General features: G+C 41.7%; 1 protein-coding gene across 1 annotated transcript in view; it reads right to left on the bottom strand.

Annotated features, from left to right (window-relative positions):
* Positions 1-1,308: 1,308 nt before the first annotated feature.
* The window catches only part of LOC145411662 (neural cell adhesion molecule 2-like), a 567,063-nt gene continuing 547,069 nt past the window's right edge, over positions 1,309-21,302 (bottom strand). Inside the window, exons 13-16 of the mRNA XM_080281667.1 lie at positions 16,824-17,129; positions 2,242-2,405; positions 1,785-1,980; positions 1,309-1,667 (exon numbers count right to left, since the gene is read on the bottom strand). Of these exons, the coding sequence (XP_080137793.1) occupies positions 1,309-1,667; positions 1,785-1,980; positions 2,242-2,405; positions 16,824-17,129 (1,025 nt within the window). The remainder of the gene's footprint in view (positions 1,668-1,784; positions 1,981-2,241; positions 2,406-16,823; positions 17,130-21,302) is intronic.

The raw sequence follows: 21,302 nt of genomic DNA, 5'->3' as shown, positions 1-21,302 counted from the left end.
CTTTGCATTCAGCTCATTTCCGGTACCGGCCTTTAAAATAAGATCAGTCCCTAGCTCATATTGGCATTCTCTCAGCTCACCATCATACAAGCTTACTCAGATCTCACTTTCACAGACCAAAGCTGATTTTTGTTAACAATAAAGTTAAACATGTCTGATTGATAACGACACTGATCTAAGTTACCCTGATCTCATATCAAGCTCCAGTTCACTCAGGCTTCGTATAGGGCTATTGGCTCATGCATAACTCTCAACTCAGTCTATCAGTTGATCTCAGCATTTTCTACACTCACTGTATAGTGTCTTATCAAGGGGTTTGAGTGTTTTTTCCTTTAGGTATGCTTAGATTAGCTTCGACTGAGCTCGTTTTTAGCTCACTTTTCTATTACCTTGGCTCATGTTTGTTCATCTTCAGCTGAGTTCAAATACGAGAGCATTTGTCATCCATTTCTCATAGTTTTAGTGCCTAACTCTCATTTACTGAGTCTCGTCTCACTTTCATTCAAGGTCCAAATTTTTCGGAACTACCTTTTCTCACGAACAAAAATTAATTAATCTCACCATCGACTGAGCTCTCTCTTCTAACTTTAACTCAACGTCAGAATGGCCGATTTTCTTTCTTCTTTTCTTTTCTTTCTTTCTTTCTTTCACTTCAGTACTTGCTCGTTAATCTAGCTTAATCTGAGTTCACTGTATTTGTCTCATACGGAACCCTGGTGAATGGGACCTCATAAAGTTGCTCATATTTCGTACTTTCATCCCATATTAGACTCGTTTAATATTTCACCCAGTTTCATTATCTCTGAACTCACTTTATTTTTGTTACACGAAGTCGTCACTTGTTCCACGTATAAAGTTCCAACCATGATCTCACTTTCTGCGGCTATTATCTCGCTTTCCCTTTAACTCAGCATTAAATTTGAGCTGTCTTTAATTTTCTCACACGGATATTATTTTCCATTTGCTCTTTACAACTGCTCTTCACATCTGCTTTTTCCATTTAAAGCAGCTTTAAATATAAGTATGTCTATTAATCATAAATATCACTGTCTGAGCTCAATTTATTTTTTTCACTATCCATCACAATTTTAAAGCTAATCTCACTTTAACTTTTCACACACATGACTCAAATTTAAGTCTGAGCTTAAGTAAATATCCTCTTACAAAATATCGCTGTCATGTGACCCAGGTATAAATCATAGCTTACTGTAACTTTTCTCTCGCTGAGCCCAACTTTATATCTGATCTTACGCGGAAACTTTTCTCACTTAACCCAACTTTAGAATCTGAGCTGACTTTAACTTTCCCTCACACGAAGCTCTCATCAGTGGGGTCGCACGCACGAGTTCTCACCACATACTTGGGGTTGTTTTTGAGTTCCTGGAGCATCTGGTACTTCTCCTTCCCTGCTCCACTTCCACTCACCACTCCACTTCTCACCAGTCCACTCCCGGCATGGTACGGGTCCCCTCCACTCCCCAGCTGGTAGGATTCTTGCCCACTTCCACCACCTCGATAGCCACCTTCAGCCGTTCCTCGTCCCCTTCCGCCTCCTCCACCCACCACACCTATTCCTCCACCTCTGTATCCCTCCACCATACTACTGCTTCCTGGACTGCTACCATCACCCCCAGTGCGGTAACTCTCACTAACAAAACCTCTGTTGCCTAAGATACCACTTCTGTAACTACCACCACCATCGCCACTACCATCCCCATAGCTACCGTCACCACCACTACCATCCCTGTAGCCTCCATCACTACCACTACCATCTCTATAGCTACCATCACCACTACCATCACCCATATATCCATCTCTGTAGGTATCCACGCTCAGATTCACGCTACCCCTTCGACGATAACCATCATCCCTATACATATCACTCCTATACTCATCTAAATCCCTATTTCCCCTACCGTGGTTTCTAGGTAGAGTCTCGGAGTACCTGTTATAGCAATCGCCCACACCACCACCACCAGTACCACCTCGAATGTTGGTAGTTGTGGTAGTGGGTGTGGTGGAGAGGGGGGAGTGGAGGAGGTGGGTGGGGGAGGGATAGGAGTCACTGTATCTGTGCTGTTGCTGTTGCTGTTTTGTCAATACGGACTTCGTGGGCCCCTGTGAAGACGGGACGAGGCAGGAACGCAAACCAGTTGAGGAAGCCGAGACATGGAGGGAAGATGGAGGGGCGAGGGAGGAAGTAGGAGCTAGGGAAAGCGAGGAGGAAGGCGGGAGGGATGCGTGGTGCTGGTGGAGGGTGGATGAAGCAGATGGGACGAGGGAGGAGTGGGCAGCCAGGTTTGTGGATGATGGAGGCATGGATGAGGAGGATGGAGGCAGGCTCTTTCCCAGGCTGCTGTACTGCCCCGCTGACCCGTTCGGCACCAGGCGACCCAGCAGCGCATCTGTGGAGGGAATAGAATACATTAGACGGACGTTCATACTACTATATTATTAATCGATTTTTATTCTTTAAAAAGTGTAACTATCATCGTTGTCGTCGTCGTCATTAGTCATCACCATCATCATTATCATCACCCATTTTATTACTATTGCTATTTCTTCAATACAACGACTTTCTGTTTTCATCCTATCTCCCTATGATTTTTTTTTTAATTAAGAAAAGACCGTTTCTAACTGAAGGGGTTAATGAAGGTAACTGTTGGAAAAGTCTCACCTAAACTTCACACTTATAATCGTCGCATGTAGTGAAAATAACGCATAGATGGCGTTCTGGGTGTAATAGAGTTAAATCATTCTCGGTGATTCTGTTTAGTAAGTAAAGGAAAAATAAAATAAAAAATCGAGGATAAAGGTAATAATTAACGCGGTAGGAATTAAAGTGCCCATTTCACAAACATAATATCCAAATGGCGTAATAGAATAGCGGTAAACCTTTAATGCAATATCATCAGCGTTTCCGTGTCTCTGTTGCTGACATATTTCCACTCCATGAAAACTCTAACTATGTATGTTTTTATGTTTTTCATATGTGTGTGGCAGCGATATTTTACAAAAAAAAAAAAAAAAATCTTGCTCTTGCTGGGAGAATTTCAGCATGTAATAGAAATATATGATCATATAAATAAAAAAAATCATATAAAGGTAAAAGCATGCAAGAAAATTTAAAAAGTATTAAACACAGGTAAGCATATAAAATATATTAGTAGATAGTGGTATGCTATATATATGATAAAGTTGATAATGTAAAATAATACGTAAATTAAATAGATGATCCTGTTAAGTAAAGGATTTTACATTTATATTAAAGAAATATGTGAAGAAGCAACGGCAGAAGATGTAAATAGTCTAGTAGATAAATAAACATTAAATGACTAAGCACAGTTCAGAGCAAAAAAATAGAAAATAAGTATCGTAAGAATATGTATCACTTGGCCACGGAACGAGTGGAGTTGACATGAAGCAATTTCACTCCAGCTCTCCGGGTGGTCAGGTTGTGAACGTCAGAGAGAGAGAGAGAGAGAGAGAGAGAGAGAGAGAGAGAGAAAGAGAGAGAGAGAGAGAGAGAGAGAGAGAGAGAGAGAGAGAGAGAGAGAGAGATAGGAGGGGGGGGGGGCAAGAATGATACCAAAACAGAAGCGAGAGGTAAAAAGAGGTGTGTGTGAAGGATAAGGGCTATGGTCTAGAGCCTTTTTATCCCAGACCTTTCAGCAGCCCTTTTACGAGAGCTAGAGAATATCAGAGCAGTGTGACCCTCTTCCTATCCTCTGAAGGCTGCACCCAACACCACCACCACCACCAAACACACAAACAAACAAACAGTTACAATGGAGGTGGTGTGTATTCGTGGGTTTAAAGGGGACACCTTTCTGTCTTTTATGTCTTTCGTTTGTTCTGTCTACCACTTTCATTCCTTATTGTTGTAAAACATGTCTAAATCAGCAATTTTTGACATTAAAATTGTCATAAGTGGCATAAATGCAAAAAATGCTTTATTTAATAAGAAATTTCATTTACGGTACGTATTTGACGAAGCATGCAAAAGGTGGAGAGAGAGAGAGAGAGAGAGAGAGAGAGAGAGAGAGAGAGAGAGAGAGAGTTAATGTTAAATAATAAAAGATATACAGAAAGAGCCAAAGTTGTAGAAGTCCCTAATGTAACTGCGAGTAAAACAACAGTTTTTATGAACAGCCGTGGTGAGCACCAGCACCAGCGAAGGAGACGGGAATGAAATAATTAAGAAGTATACTGGTATCATGAATTACGTACTGTATATAATAATGATTTTACTATTGGATACCACAGATTTAGCATATCAAGCTGTTTTTTATTATTTTATTTTAGTATCAAATGAATGGAAAATCATGCTAAATTAAGAATATTTGGGCGTATTATTCATTAATTTACATGGCTGTTGCTGCATCAAACCAGGAATAATATTTAATTTTCTCCGCAAGAGCACCCTACAGAACTAATGGATGTAATTATTCTTTAATTTCCTCCTTTCAGACTATAGCAAATTCTTGGCCTTACTGAAGCAAATTCAATACATTTTAGTTTTGTTTGGTCTTATCTGACATCTCTACTGTATAGTCTTGTGGGACAGTAGCTTGAAACAGACCGTTATGTACTCGTCATTTTCTTTTTTTCAAGTGTATAGAATGTGATTTTTATTCTCGTGCATTTGTGACCTTATGAATTAGTTACGGTTATGGGCTTAAATACATAACTTATATGTGTTTTAGATCATGACTTTTTTTCAAAACCTGTAAAATAATAAATACCCTGTTGGTCGAACTATTAAATGAGTTGCTTACAAGTCATTTGGTCGTATAGTCATTGTATATATATATATATATATATATATATATTTGGTACCAATGTGTTGCTATATCTTTGCAAAATATTATTGAATGATTCGTACATTATATGCTCTTATTTTCACCTTCTTGGATTATTGGCAGTTTTATTAATTAGTTATTTCCTTTTCAGGTAAGGAGTGTTGCTTTCGTTTGAATTGGGTTAGTCCTACGTTGGTGCTACAAGGTGAGCATGTTTTATTGGATTTTTAAAAATTCACTGTAAACCTTTATATTACTGTATTTTGTGTGTGTGTGTGTGTGTGTGTGTGTGTGTGTGTGTGTGTGTGTGTGTGTGTATATGCCTTCTTTTTAAGGAATAATTCATTTTGTGCTTATAATTTGCAGTTGTAATTAATATCGTGGTTTATATATTTACTTACGGAAAGCACTGTAATTCGTATAGTATTTATTTATCATTTTTTTTATTTTTTATTTCCCCCTTGTTGATGGTGGACAAAGAATATGGTTTCACTTTTCGCTCTTTGATACTGGTACAGTATGTCTGTCTGCCTGACCATCGTAGTACAAACGAGTGTGCCGGGACGACCTTGCTTTAAATTTTGAGGATGATTCTCTTGACCCAGAATGAAGTGTTCTACATCTGGCGAAAGTCTGTGTGAGGATAAGGATATACGAATTGCTATGCCTGGCTACAGTTCAAAGAAGTACATAGGAAAGTAAGCAGAAGTACACCTGTTGATCCATGCATGTAGTAAGGAAGGTTATAATTGTACCCTTTTCGCTCTAACTTGGTCAAAAATTGCCATCTCTCCATTTTGAAAACTGAGTTGTACCAAGAGAATAACACCAGAATATGATGCTAGTCATGAGGTGCCGTGGAAAGGATGTAGAGCCACAATATTGTTTTATCCTGACAATGATCCACGTGAAGTAAGCAGCTGAAAGACAAATGCTTTGGCCTAGTTAAAGTAAAAAGTCCACAACAAAACAATTATGAGTAAAACAAAACAAGAATAGTAAAGCTGGATGACTTCCCCGACCACCAAACCCTCCAGCTGAAGCCAGGTTTTCCAGTTACTGATGATTTTATTCGGAGCCGTATTTTCATTTTTGGCAATATTATCATTACATTACGATACTTATTATTACCAGCAGAGCGTACTGTACAGCCCAGTATGAAAAATAACTCCTGCCTCATATATTTTTTTTTAAATACTGAAATAGATAACCACTACCACCCTTCATCACATCCAGCACTACCATAACCACTTGAACGACCACCATGACGACCTCCACCCACCACCACGACCATATCCATCACAAAGAACAAACTATGGGCAACAAACGATTGAACAAAGTGTTATTTGCACCAGTTTTGTCTCTAAAGTTATCGGTATTAATTTGCATTGTATATTATTATTATTATTATTATTATTATTATTATTATTATTATTATTACGGCTATTTTTGTTACTTCATACTGTTATTACTTTCAGTTTTCATTTTTACACATGTTTATTAGCAGTGTTTTAAATCCGTAATGCTACATACATAAATATTTAAATATATACATGCAGAGAGAGAGAGAGAGAGAGAGAGAGAGAACAGAGGAACACAAAGGCAAGGTGAGGTAAATGGAGGGAAGATGAATTAATAACCGTTTCTCCCATTCTCCCTTTCTCCTCCTCCTCCTCCTCCTCCATACTTTCTCTCCTGCTCCCTTCTTTGTAGTCTCTCTCTCTCTCTCTCTCTCTCTCTCTGTTCCGTCCCTCTTTTGGTTTATCCAGTCCGTCCTCTCTTATGCATATCCACTTTATCCTCTTCATTTGTCACTGTCTTTTCTCATTCTCTTTCTCTCATTCATCTTCGCCTGCGTCTTATTTTTTCTCTCTTTTCTTCTCTCCTTCGTTTTTCCTCTCATCCTTTCATTCTCTTTCTCATATATTATACTTCATTTCCACACCTCTTTCTTATACCTCCTCTCACTTTTTCATTCTTTCTTTATTTTTCTTTATATTCTCATATACCCATTTTTTTCCTCTCTCTCTCTCTCTCTCTCTCTCTCTCTCTCTCTCTCTCTCTCTCTCTCTCTCTCCCATCCCTCCTCCTTTCTCTGCATATCTAAGAAGTAATAGAAAAGACTTAAGGAAGTTAAAATATTATAAAAAGACGCCCTCGATCTGCAGGGATTAAAGTGGCAGTAGTAAGGCACTGAAGATAGAACTGAAGAGGCAGCGGGAGAAGGCCGAGGAAGAGCAAGTGAAAGGGCAATAAAGAGGCTGCATGGGCAATAGGAATGGGTTGAGAGGGCAGTTAAAGCAGTAGGGGTTGGAGGAGAACTGTAGTTTAGAGCTGGGTTGAAGTGAGGTTGAAAGGGCAATAGAGAAACTGAATAGGCAATGGGAAGAGGTTGAGAGGGCAGTTAGAGAGAGAGAGAGAGAGAGAGAGAGAGAGAGAGAGAGAGAGAGAGAGAGAGAGAGAGGGCAATTAATGTAGTAACAGAAGTTGGGTTGAGAGAAGGGACTTTAAGGTTAGGCGGAGGTGAGGAAGTTGAAAGGGCAGTAGAGAGGCTGAATAGGCAATAGTAAGGGGTTGAGAGGGCATTTAGAGTGTCAGGGAGGGGAGGTAAAGCTTGGGATGGGGTGGGGTTGCGGTCAGAGGCTGTTGAAGGGGAAAGAGAGAGGTTGATTGGGTAATAGAGAGTTGTCGAAAGCGCAAGTAAAGCGGTAGTAGAAAGTGGTTGAGGAAAGGGGGTTTAAGGTTGAGTGGAGGATGGAGGAAATTGAAGGGGCAAGAGAGAGGATGAATGGGCAATGGAAAGTGGTTGAAAGGGCAATTAAATTGGAAAATGAAAGGGTTTCAGGAGGGCACACGAAAAATGGAGAATGGCTGGGTTGAGGGGGTATTGTAAAAGAGTGGAAAGGAGAATAGGGGTATTGGGAGTGTGTGGGGTGTGGAGCAGTTGCAAAGGCAATGGGAACGGATTGCTGTGGCAGTTTACAGCGGTTGAGAGGGCAGTTGATGAGTAATAGATGATTGTTGAGTGGGAATAGTGAAGTTGAGTGGGGGGCAAGGGGTGGGGGGAGAAGTGGGAGAAGGGAAATCAGTTGAATTGGCAAAGGAAAGGGTTGCATGGGTAGTAAAAAGAGGCTGAGGTTGCAATTGAAGAAGCAATGGAAAGTGATTTAGAGGGGTTGGGAGAGAATAAGAAAGGGTGTGGGGAGGGTGGGAGGAGGTGTAGGATGTTTGGGAGGTGAGGAGGTTGTGGGGCGTGGGTTGAGAGGGTTGCGAGGTGGGGTGTGGGGTGGGGGCTGTTTAAGGAGGGATGTGGGGGTGAGAGGGTCGTGACAGCCGTGGCACAACAGCTGGGGGTAAGGGGTCGTAAAGGATCATGGTTATCCCCCCCCCCTCCAGCCCTCCCCTCCTTCCCCCTCCCCAATCTCCCTCCCCCGAAGCTCCTTCCTCCCAGCAGTCGTCGCTTCTATTCCTTCTCTCCCTCATTCCTTCTTCGTTCTTTGTCTCCTGTCCTTTTATTCCTTCTTTGCCGTCTCTCTCTCTCTCTCTCTCTCTCTCTCTCTCTCTCTCTCTCTCTCTCTCTCTCTCTCTCTCTCTCTCTCTCTCTCTCTCTCTCTCTCATGTATTACTCTTGTCTTTTTCCTAATATTTTTTTTTTCATTCCTCTTCACTTCCTTCTTTCCTCTTTCATTCACTCGTTCGTTCCTCCCTTCCTTATTTATCTCCTTCTTAAATATATTTTACTTCATTGTATGTTTCCTTCATTCAAAGATATTTTTTCCTTATTCCCTCCTTCAGACCATCCCTGCTTCCTTTCTCCTCCTCCTCCTCCTCCTCCTCCTCCTCGTCTCTATATCCACCTCATTTACTCTCATTCCTTCCCCTCCATTTCTTCCCCTACTCGTTCCTTGCACCCGTCTCTCTCTCTCTCTCTCTCTCTCTCTCTCTCTCTCTCTCTCTCTCTCTCTCTCTCTCTCTCTCTCTCTCTCTCTCTCTCTCTCTCTCTCAGTTAGCTAAAGACACTCATATTGAAGCATCGGGCGCCATGTACTACAACTGTTTATTAATTCACAATATAAAGATATATGGGAAAACTTAAATGATTCCGATTTCTGTGTCTCTTGTGGCCCCGCTTTATTGTTTATGGTTAGTGTGTGGAGGGGAAGTGGTGTGTGTTATATATTTACGAATTCTGTATTTAGGTACACAGGTATACATACGCACACACGGATGCATAAAAACAGGTAAGTACTCGTACAGTCATAACATACACAGTCCACAGCCTTAAAATACATGTACAGTATACATACAAGCTTCAAGGCACAAACTAATCCACGACTAATGAAACACACACACACACACACACACACACACACACACACACACACACACACACACACACACACACACACACACACACACACACACACACACACACACACACACACACACACACACAGATTTCATTAGTTTCCCTGAAAACAACAGCACATTCAATAACAATTGCACTAAATAATTAACAGTGAGTTCAGAGTTCATATATACAGTATGCTGCAGTTTTTTTTATCGTGAGATGCCTGGGAGTTACTTGGAACGGGGTGGGAGAGTCGTTGTGTCCTGAGTCGTGTGTGTGTGTGTGTGTGTGTGTGTGTGTGTGTGTGTGTGTGTGTGTGTGTGTGCAGAAAATGTCTATGCTGAATGTGTAGCGTAACTCAATCCCCTCCCCTTCTCCTTTTTCCTCTTTGTCTAGTTCACCCATTCTCTCTCTCTCTCTCTCTCTCTCTCTCTCAGTTTTTAACCCCCTCTTCTGTCTCCCTTCCCTTCTTTCCCTCCTTCGTCCCCCATAACATCCTCCATTCCTTCGTTCTCCCTTTCCTTCCCTCCATCTCCCTTACCTCCTGTGTTCTTCCCTTTTCTTCTCTTTGCCTCGCGTTTCTCTTTCATCTCTCTTTCCTTTCTCCGTTCTCCGTTCTTTCTCATTCTCTTCCTCCTGACCTTTTCTCTTTTCTCTGTTTGTCTTTCATGTCTATTGTTTTCTTTATTCTCTCCTTCTCTCTATCTCTTCCTCTCTCCTTCTTACATCACTCCATTTCCCCGTCCTCATCTCTCCTTCTCTCTGTCTCTTCTCCTTTTCTTCTTTCCCTCTTCTCTCCTTCTCTCCCCTTGTTCTCCCACTTCGTCTCCATTTCCTTTCACGAACACTAGCCTCAGATCCGTAACGAAGGGAGCGCCTGACTGAAGACTACGTAGCGGTACACGAGAACAGGTCAAAGCAGTGGAGAGAAGAACAGAGGAGGGCGGAGGTGAGAGAGGAGAGGAGTAGAGATGAATTTGGAGAGAACAGAATAAAAGGGAACAGAAAGGAGAGGAGAAGAGATGAATTTGGAAAGAACAGAATGAAATGGAACAAAAAGTAGAGAAGAGGAGATGGGATGAGAGGAAAGGGCATGGGAGAGAAGGGGAGGAGGAGAGGGGAGAGGAGGGAGGAAGGGAAGAGAGGGGAGGGGAGGAAGGGAGGGGAGAGGAGAGAAGAGAAGAGAGAAAGGGAGAGGAGAGGAGAGGAGAAAAAGGGAGGGGAGGAGGATGGAGAAGCGGTGAGCAGTTAAGAAGAGAGGGAGAAAGCAAGTGAAGTGAAGTGGAATGAAGTAAAATGAGAAGAGAAGCTTGGAATTGGAGGAGAGAGGGGAAGGTAGGAGAACATAGGAAAAGAGGAGAGGTGAGGGGAGAAGCGGAGATTAGGAGAGGAAAAGAAGCATGAAAGTGCACGAGAGGATGGGGGATAGAAGAAAATAGACAGGAAAAGGAAGTGAGGGTAGAAGGATAGAGAAGATAACAAAAGGAGAGAAGAGGAGACGAGAGGAAGGAATGACAAAAGAAAGTGAGGAGAGAAGAGGATGCAAGAAGAAATGAGAGAGTAGAGGAGAGGATTGGATGAAAGAATAGTTGAGTGAAGACAATATTATAACGACAAGGATAGGCGAGAGAAATGGAACGTTGGTCGATACGAAGAGAAGAGGGTTATAGAGAATAGTAGCAAATTGTTGAGATGATGATCAACAGAAGAAAAACTTATATAAAAAAGGAAAAGAAAAGGAAACAGGATTTAGAGGAAGGAAGAGGAAAGAGGAGGTAGGAGGAGGATTTATGTGAGAAAAAGATATAAGACATGAGAAAGATAGCGCCAAGATTTCCAGATCTAATTAAAGAAATCAAGAAAAGACGACGACAAGTGGAAAGAAAAGAGAAAATAAAAGAAAAAAAGAAAGAGCAAAGAGAAAAGAGGAGAATGGCACAGAAGAGAGAAGACAAGAGATAACAGAAGGGATAACACTTATGAGGCTTATTCTGTTTTACTTAGGAAGTACGCTAAGTACGCCTTCGTTCCTCCATTCCTTGTAAATATCATCGTCATCATCATCGTCGTCGTCGTCATTATTATCGTCGTCGTCATCATCGTAATATCATCATCATCGCTTTGTTCCATTGCATGCAGGATAAATACTGTCCTCACCATACTGAAACCAGTGATAATAGCGTATAGGAAAAAAAGTATGTAATTTGAAAAGAGATGAAAAAGGCATGAGAAAAAAAAAGATACTAGGGTGTGACTGTGTACTACAATATTTTCTATCCCAGTGATAACAGAAGGAAAAGCATTGTTGAAATATAAGAGGATAGACAAAAGAGAAATAAAACAAGAGGTGTTCCGCTAAGTCTTTCGCATCTCCCCCACTAAGTCTCTTACATCTCTCCCACTCAGTCTTCCTCTCCTCTCCTACTCAGCCTGTCACTGCCTCTCTCTTCTCCCATCTGTAATATTTTTCTCTTATTCCTTTCATATTTAATGCAAGATTTCCTCTCCTCTCCAATATAATTTTTTTCTCCTCTCCTCTCCTTTCTTCTCCTCCTCATAATATAGCAGACTTTTTCTCCTCTCCATCTCAGTTTTTACCCACCACCTCTTATGTAACAGTAAAAAGCCTGTTTATTACCATGGATAAACTGTTGAAATTTTTAAGTTTTAATGTCTCTGTTATACAGGGGAGGGGGGTGAGGGCCGTAATGCGCTTGGTTGTGTATGCAGGGAAGTGGGGGGGGTATGTGCTTGGTCAGATGGAGGGTTGCTGTAGTGTACCGTTGCCTATGTTTTATCTCTCCTCTCCAGCACAACATATATACACCTATCCAAAAGCCAGCATAGACGGTGAATAAATAACATCTACAACTTACCTAGAGTGATCCTCCGTCCCTCTTTGCCACATTCCCTCCATTCACACTGATTTCCTCCGCTGTTTCACGCACAGTCCTTTCTCCACTTTCTCTCCTATCTAGTCTACCTTCACATATCACATAATAAACAAACTTCAAAGCCCAGTAAATATACCATGAATAATAGAAGCTCATATTTTTTTATTTAAAGCTATCCCTCCTCCTCCACCTCCCTCTCCAATCACATTCTTTCTCTTCCCTCCTGCAATCTTCCCTTCCTCACCAGTCAAACATCACATAAAAAACAAGAAAACCCCACACAGACCGTAAAAAAAAGCCTATCGTTACGTGAAACCTCCTCTTCCCTTCCTCTTCCGCTCTTTCTCTTCATTCATAGTCTTTCTCTTCCTGCAGTCTCCCTCTCTCCCCTCCTTTCACCACCAGTCCAACATCACATCAAAAAACAATCAACCAAATCCAGCACAGACCGTGAATAACGAAAGCTCATACTTACGTGAACCCTCCCACTCCCCGCCACCTACCTAAAATAATTTGCATAGTGAACCACCTCGTTGCCATAGAGACGGGCGCTGCGTGGAGTGTGTGTGGAATGCATATATATGTATGTATGTGTGTACACTGTATAGCAATTACGTACGGTAGATGTCCGGGCGTTGGTACCGGTGGTATGCGTGGATTGTTGCGCGGTGTGTGTGTGTGTGTGTGTGTGTGTGTGTGTGTGTGTGATGCAAGTACTCATTCATACATGCACATGCATTCATACACATATTCGTACATACGTATTCATGTATACAAATTGATGTTGATATGAGCCAGTTTCTCTCTCTCTCTCTCTCTCTCTCTCTCTCTCTCTCATTCATGTATACAAGTTGATGTTGATATGAGCCAGTTTCTCTCTCTCTCTCTCTCTCTCTCTCTCTCTCTCTCTCTCTCTCTCTCTCTCTCTCTACCAGTAAAATAAATATTACTCTATAAAATGTATAGGTTGTCCTGTATTTGTTTGTTTAGCAGTGACTCTTTGTTGTATTGTGTCGTGAGTTTGTGTGTGTGTGTGTGTGTGTGTGTGTGTGTGTGTGTGTGTGTGTGTGTGTGTGTGATAACCTTTTGCGGTGTTTGTATATTATTGTGTGTTTGGCGTTTTTGTTTTTACCCGTTTTTGTTTTGTTTTTTTGAATTGCTTTGTGTGGTGTTTGTGATTTTCTTTGTGTGATATTTGCTGTTGTGTTTTGTGGCGTGATTTTGTGCTTTGTGTTTTTATTTTTTTTTCTAATTTTGTTCTTGGTCGTGCAGTCTTTGGTGGTTTTGGTGATGGTGTTTGTGTGTGGTGTATGTGTCCGTATTTGATTTATGTGTGTTTGTAAGTTGTCTGTGTGTTCATGTGTGTTTTTGTTTTGAAGTTTGAATAATCTGCTTTTTTTCTGCTTGTGTATGGTACTAACAATACTTGTGTTGATGTGGTCTTTCACGTCTTTATTTGCTGTGCAGTAAAGCAGTGATAGTTGTTGAAGCCACAGGTTCATCTGAATGTGAACCCAGTGTATTGTAGGCTTAAGTTCTCCTCTCCTGCAGCCCATCCTCCTCCTTTCGGTGGGTAGGGATGAAGTTGAGGGACGTTTGCATAACCGGGCAGCTCCATTCCCCGATTATATCAGTGCCACCACGTGAAGGCGTCCCTTTCCAGCACTTGTGTAGTCAGAAAACAGGATAATAGTGACGGATACACCATTGTTCCACGTCTCTTTATGGGATTAAGCTCTGTCGCCTCTGCCTTGTCTTTGTGGTATGTGGTGCTTTGTGTGTGTGTGTGTGTGTGTGTGTGTGTGTGTGTGTGTTTTATGACGTCTGTGATATTTTTGTATCTGTGTGTTTTTGTAAAGTCTGTGGTGTTTGTGATGTATTTGCTTTGGTATTGATGTGTGTGTGTGTGTGTGTGTGTTTTTTTTTTGTAATTGTGTGTTTATTTGTGTATTTTATCTTTCATTTTTTTCATATTCTCCGATGCAACAATTTTGGGTTGTAGTCAGGAAAGAGGAAAATACACCAGATATTCCATTCTTGCACATAGCTCAATAGGCTTAAAGGATTATCGGCCCTGTGTCCTCTCTACCTAGGTGTTATTGTGTTACCTCCCTGTTTGCTGCTGGGAGGGGGTATTGTTTTTGGCTCTTTTATCTGTTGGCGTGTGGCTGTGGCGGATTTGGAGTGTGTTTGATGTGTTTGGATGTGGGTTTTTGAGGAGGGGTGTGTGGGGGAGTTGTGTGTGGGCTTGGATGGATGTGTGTGTGTGTGATGGGGAGGGGTGGATGTGTGTGCGTGGAGTAGCCTGGATGTGTGGATGTGTGTGTTTGGGAGTGGATGTGTGTGCGTGGGGTAGCCTGGATGTGTGTGTGTGTGTGTGTGTGTGTGTGTGTGTGTGTGTGTGTGTGTGTGTGTGTGTGTGTTGAATGTATATGTACGAGGGTGAGCATGCATGTAGGTGAATGGCTGTTTAAATGTGCCAGTTTTTTTTTTTTTTTTTTTTTTTTCAGAGAGAGAGAGAGAGAGAGAGAGAGAGAGAGAGGATAATGGAAGGAATATTTAGTTGCATCCGCCTATTTACTGTAAAAGAAACAACCTCAACCCCATTCACACCGATGGCTCCCTTTTTCACAGTGTTTTTGCCATCACCAGACGATTTTACTCAGCTCAGGGGAGACTTTACGAACTGACATGGCTAGACAAGAAAAATCGTCCGGAATGATTAAGAACAAATTAAAGTAAAACGTTATCTGATTGAAAAGGATAAAAACATCTAACCCTATTTATTCCTTTTCTTTATTTCGTTCTTGCTGTTTTTTAGATCATGAACCCAATGGACTGGAGGTTCAAATCTCCCATTTCCTGAAGTCTGCCTTCTTTCTTTTGGAGGATAGGGAAAGATTTGAGGATCGTTTTTATATCCGGGCAGTAGAGCTTTGTCATAATGGTGCCATCGCGTGAAGGCGTCCCTCTCCAGCACTTTCAGTAAAGCAACTACAACATCAACATCAGCATCATCAACAACAACCACAGTGTTAACTCAGAATCAACACAAACAATCAAAACAAAGCCAATACAGCAGAAACAATAAACAAAAACAATCAAAACAACAATCAAAAGAAAGCCAATCCAACAGAAACTTAATGTAATTGGCCCGCCCATCCAGTATTGCCAGAACCAAGTGAGAATGCAACCCTTGGAATCCTTAAGTGGTCTTCCGGCTTCATTCGTCTTCATTTCGCTCCGGTATCTGGTAATACTTCCTGCCTCGGCCCGCGGTGGTAATCTTTTATCTTGTCGTGGGTTTGACAGAGAGAGAGAGAGAGAGAGAGAGAGAGAGAGAGAGAGAGAGAGAGAGAGAGAGAGAGAACATTAGAAATTCCCTTTACGAAATTAAGCACCCACCACCAGAACCAATTATCTGCCATATTTTTGTCTTCTCTTTATTCAGCTAAAATTTCTCGTCCGTTTACACCCCTTGATTAGAAGGGCAGTTTTTCATTTTTTCTTGCTGCCTGAAGAAAATTGTAGAGATAGATAGATGGGTAGATAAATAGACAGATGGGAACATACATACATGCATACATAAGTGTGTACGTGGATGGATAGATACATATACAGAGAGTTGGATGGATGGATAAAGAGATGGATTGATTGATGGATTGGGGGAGAGAGAGAGAGAGAGAGAGAGAGAGAGAGAGAGAGAATTTACCAATTGATGAATAGCTTAGAACCTTACTTTAAAAAAAAGCAACTTCCATCAGTCTCTTCATTACGAGGAATATAAAACCCCTTCAGTTCGGTGGTGTATTTTGATAGCTCATTATTTATTATATTTAGCTATTTATTTATTTATTGGTGAGTTGTGGGGAAGGATGGGACTGGAGTGTATTGGTATGGTGATGAGGAGGGGTAGATTGAGATAGTTTGTGCATGTGGCAAGGATGGAGGATGACAGCTGGGTGTGGAAAGTGAAAAGTGTGAATGTCGGGGATGGAGGAGTTGCGAGAGGCAGACCGAAAAAGACATGGGAAGTGGTCATAGAGTGTGACCTCAGGGATAAGGGATCGTTTTCATATTGTCCTCTTTTTCTTTACTCTCTCCTCTTTCCTTTATTCTATTTCCTTATTACTCTCGCCCTCAATAGTCTCCCCTTTTTTCGTTGCTCTCCCCATTCTCATTATTCTTCCGTCTCTCTTTTATTCTCCCCTTTTCTCCATGCTCACCATTTTTATTTTCCCGTTCTCTTTACTCTCCCCATTTTTCATGTATCCTCCCCTTTTCTCTTTACTCTCCCCCTTTCTCTCCCCAGTGTGGTGGTATTAGCGAGAGTTTTCATGGCGTGTGGGTGAGTTTTGCAGGGGATCAGCCGACTTTGTTTTAACGATATACAGATCCTCAAACTGTTCCCTACTCTTAGCCCGGATAAGTGTTTGAGCTCTTTCCATCAGCAGGCCACTTCTTGACCACTTGATACACAGATAGATAAGATAGATAATGTTTATATATGTCTGTAGTATGGTTATATATATTCTATCAGAGCTACTGGAGTGTGTAAATATGTAAATTTCTCTCTCTCTCTCTCTTTCTCTCTCTCTCTCTCTCTCTCTCTCTTACACATAAACATACATTATTTGTTTATAGATGTATATGTGTGTATTGCCTGGTGCGGGCTTGTTAATATGCAGACATCCATCCATTATTTATTTATAGATGTATGTATATGTTGGTATTGACTGATGGCGCCATCTTAGTGTTTAATCCACTCTTGCTTACCTTTAGAACTACTGCCATCGGTGCCTGGGTCCTCCTTTATCCCTATCCTATCCTTGGTTCCATTGGCTATCTTCACCTCCTTCTTCTTGCCCCGTGTTTTCTGTGGGTCCGTGCCGGGGGGGTCTTCGCTGTTCCCTGGCTCTGAGGTGTTGCCAGTCGGACCCTTGGCGCTGGAGGCTGAAGAGGCCGAGTTGTGCTTCTTCCAGCGATTGACCAGGACGAGGAGGATAATGAGGGTGACGAAGACGCCGACGATGGCCAGGAAGATGATGATGAGCGGGGAGTAAAAGAGAGACTTGTTCTCACCTGTGGAAGAAGGGAAAGAGTTTGAGGATAATGTTAACCAGCTTTTTGAGGGCGAATCTGTAAGGGAAATTAAATGTTATGGTTTTCTTGTGTTCTAGCCATTTTTAAGTCCAGGGCGTCAGACGATTTATTTAAGCCCAGGGAGGAGAGAGCGAGGGTAGGTTTAATCAAGTAGAGGAACTGTAGGTAACTGTATGTGTGTTCGTGTACTTTGTGCTGTGTGTTGCTGGTGGGTGTGTGTTTAGGAGGAGGGTAATCAGTGAAGGGTCTTGTCTGGAGCTTAGTTTAGTTAACCCTCTTCATTACAGCTTCTCAGGCTACCACCAGACGATTTTATTCGGGTTATAAAAAACCATTAGTTGCAAGGGGGTTAATCACTGTAAATCTGCATCTAACTCGTCTATACTGAAAAGCCCCCCAAGGTAAAGAAAATCGTCAGGAAATAGCAGGGATGACGAGCCTAATACGTTATCTTAATAAAAGGGTTGAAAATTGTTAGCACTCTATTCTTTTCTTTTGTTATTCAGAGACGATGACCTCTTTCGTGTATCTAGTCAAGGAATCAGCTGTCTTTGCAGTTTGTTTGAAGATTTATTTCGAAGTAGCAGAACATTTTGAATAACTTGAGGCGACTAGTGTGTTTCTGAGATGGTCCAACCTTTCTGGGATGAACTCGACAAACCTAGTGAAGATTATTAACTCTTTCAACATGTGGACGAAGTTATTTTTTTTTTTATTCTTGCTACCAATAGGCGATTTTATTCAGCTTTCGAATTGGAGGGGTTAGATACACCCTTCATTAACCCCTTCACTGAGAGAGGCTTTTCCTAACGTGAATAATATTGTCTGGGAGTAGCGTGAATAAATCTGAAAAAAACGTCCACTGGTTGAAGAGTTTTATTCCCTGACCGTTCATTGTGTCTTGGCGGAGTTTGGTAATGTTGGTGTATTTTATCAGTTGTTGTCTGGGTAGAGGTTGAGTTGTGTGTTTGATGTGTGTTATCTAGCCTAATTGACTCTCTGAAGGTTTAATAGTAGGTGTTTATTTAGTAATTTATTGTACGCACTCACGCATACACGCACGCAGACACACTTTCATATTCTCTCTCTCTCTCTCTCTCTCTCTCTCTCTCCTCAGATACACAAATACCTCCTTGTGTACTATTCTATTCTATAACATCGTTGGGACCCTCGTGTCTGTGTAATCTGTGTAACTCTTTCCCATCCTCATCAGGTCCCAATAAATCCATTATCGACCCGAACGAATACATTATATTTTTTTTATTTCATTATATTTTTCCTTCCACCACCCAGTTCATAAGAGACGCCGTGATCTGTTGAAAAAAAGCAGTTCTATATTTGCAGTCTTTGATCCGGAAGAAAGTAATAAAAAAAAAAAAAGATTGGAACAAAAGGAAAGTATTAAAAGTTGTACCATTGGTGTGGATTACGTCTGTCTGCCTGTTTGTTTGTCTGTCTGTCTGGCTGTCTCGTGTGATGAAGACGTGATCGATAAATTGATGTTTCTTTTGTTATGTGGAGTTTAGTCTAGTCTTGCCCTCCCGCCCCCCCCTCTCTCTCTCTCTCTCTCTCTCTCTCTTTGTATTTGTATTTCTGTCGTGTTTATTACATGGCCAAAAAGATTGGGATTTTGTGTGTGTGTGTGTGTGTGTGTGTGTGTGTGTGTGTGTGTGTGTGTGTGTGTGTGTGTGTGTGAGATAGAGAGAGACCGTGACCTTTCTAGCATGCTGGGCATCGCTAGAGGTATTAAGTGTCATTTAATGAATTGTTGGTTCGTGCCATTGTCCTGATTCTCTCTCTCTCTCTCTCTCTCTCTCTCTCTCTGTTTGTATTTGTATTTCTGTCTTGTTTATTAGATGGCTAAGGCTAAGAAGATTGGGATTGTGTGTGTGTGTGTGTGTGTGTGTGTGTGTGTGTGTGTGTGTGAGAGAGAGAGAGAGAGAGAGAGAGAGAGAGACCGTGACCTTTCTAGCATGCTGGGCATCGCTAGAGGTATTAAGTGTCATTTAATGAATTGCTGGTTCGTGCCATTGTCCTGATTCTCTCTCTCTCTCCTCATATATATATATCTATATATATATATATATTTATATATATATTTATATATATATATAGTGTGTTTGTGTGTGTGTGTGTGTGTGTGTGTGTGTGTGTGTGTATATAAAGTAGGTAAGTAGGTAGGTAGATATTTTCCATCCACTTTTCCTGCATCCTTGCCTACTTTTCTATACCTCTACACACCTTTTATTTCGCGTACCCCTTTTTAGTACAAACTATTTCCTTGTCACTCGGATTACCTTCCTTGTACATCTGTTTACAGTAAGTCTGTTTTCCACGTCTACCTCTTTTATTTCTGCCTCCCTGCATATTTTCCTGCCTTACTCTCTCCCTGTCAGGAACCTTTACTTCAGGTCTCTGTTCCGACTGTCGTTCTTCTCACTTATATTGTAGACAGAGATTGACAGAGAAATGTGGACAGATAGACATACACAGAGAGATTGATAGAGACATGATAGATTGATAGAGACGTGTAAGTATAGCTGAGTTGTTGTTGTTTTTTTCACACATTTGTACCATTCCCTCAGCTGGAGTAATATGTCATGTTCGCATAAATTTCAGTGAACGTTAGTTTTGAGGTCGGAACTAGTCTCGTTGTACCAGCTAAACCGGCCCTGCAGTCTTGCTATACTTGACTATTAGCTGAGGTGAAAGGTGGTTGATGTCTTTGACATGTTGCAGTAAACACTTAGTGGCCAACATAATTTCTCGCTGTTTTCCTCCCTGTCACATCACCTACTTTTGCGCTTCCCTTGCTTTCCTCTCGTCATTTCCATTAAAGTCTCATGCCCCTTCCACTATCCCTGTATCCCTTTCCAGCACCTGACCTACTTCTTTTCATCTCTTTCTCTCATGCACAATACCTAACATAATACAGTATCTCTTTTTGTCTCTCCATTGCGTGACCTATTTGTCTGTCTCCTTGCCTCCCGCACTTCACACCTACCATTCTTTCATCCCCCTTTAACAGTACCTCCATCCCTCTCCACCGTTTTGCTTACGTCCCTTCCTCCCCTTCTTTCATGTACCTGCGTGATTGCTTTTTTTTTTTTTTTTTTTTTTAACCACACTTTCCACCTCCCTACCATCCTGCTCATCTATAATTTATCTTCCACTCTGCCTACATTTCCTCATGCTTACCCCCTGATTAGCATCCATTCTGCTGCCCTCCTTTATCCTTCTATTCTTACCTGTTTATCTTTCAGTCAACTCCTTTTCCTGTCTTCCTCCCTGTCAACCAATCTTCCTGCATTTTTACCACCCTAATTTATCCTTACTTAACTACCCGTCTACCTTCCCAGCTACTTATCTACCTGCCTGTCAACCTAATGGCATTCCTACAGTACCCACCACTTGGCCAGAGTGCCTTCCATTGTACCATTGTTATTTATTATCACCTGTCATTTGATCCCTGTCTGCCAAGTTGTCTGCCACTTTATTTCTTTTCGTCCATATCTCATTACTTGTCTTCCCACCTGCCTTCCTGTCGTCCGCCTTCCTCAGTTCATCTGTCCCTCCCTACCATTCCAGCATCTCAGAATATCTCGACTTGCGACCTACCTACTTACATACTTACCTATTGATCGTTGTTATCTTTATGTCATATGCCTACTAACCTACCTTCCTTTCCAACACCCTGCCTTCCACCCTGCCAACCTAACTCTTACCCACTACACTTTTATCCACCTAACACGCTCCTTCTGACCCATTCTGCCCACCCTTCTGCCTGCCTCTCTTCCTGCCTGCCTCGCCGCCTGCCACCATTAGGAGTGAGCGCCTCAAATTCAGTCATGAAATACTGGTCCATTACTGTGTCTCCCACGCCGCGTGAGAGAGAGAGAGAGAGAGAGAGAGAGAGAGAGAGAGAGAGAGAGAGAGAGAGAGAGAATCCGCATTTTCTGTCTCTCTGTTTGTCTGTCTACATTTGTCTGTCTGTCTGTCAGCCTATATCAGTCAATGTCTGTCGCAATGTATGTATTTATCTTAATGTTTATCGATCTGTATCATATTCTGTCTCACTGTTTATCCATAACCTGATTCCATAACCCTGGCCACGAACAATTCACCTCCATGTCGCCATTTCCCCCGATATCA

The sequence above is a fragment of the Coenobita brevimanus genome, chromosome 90 (assembly GCF_032717465.1).
Source record: "Coenobita brevimanus isolate Jiangsu-jjx chromosome 90, ASM3271746v2, whole genome shotgun sequence".
Lineage (NCBI taxonomy): Eukaryota > Metazoa > Arthropoda > Malacostraca > Decapoda > Coenobitidae > Coenobita > Coenobita brevimanus.
The sequence above is the reverse complement of the archived record's forward strand: the minus strand, read 5'-3'. Positions and strand labels throughout refer to the sequence as shown.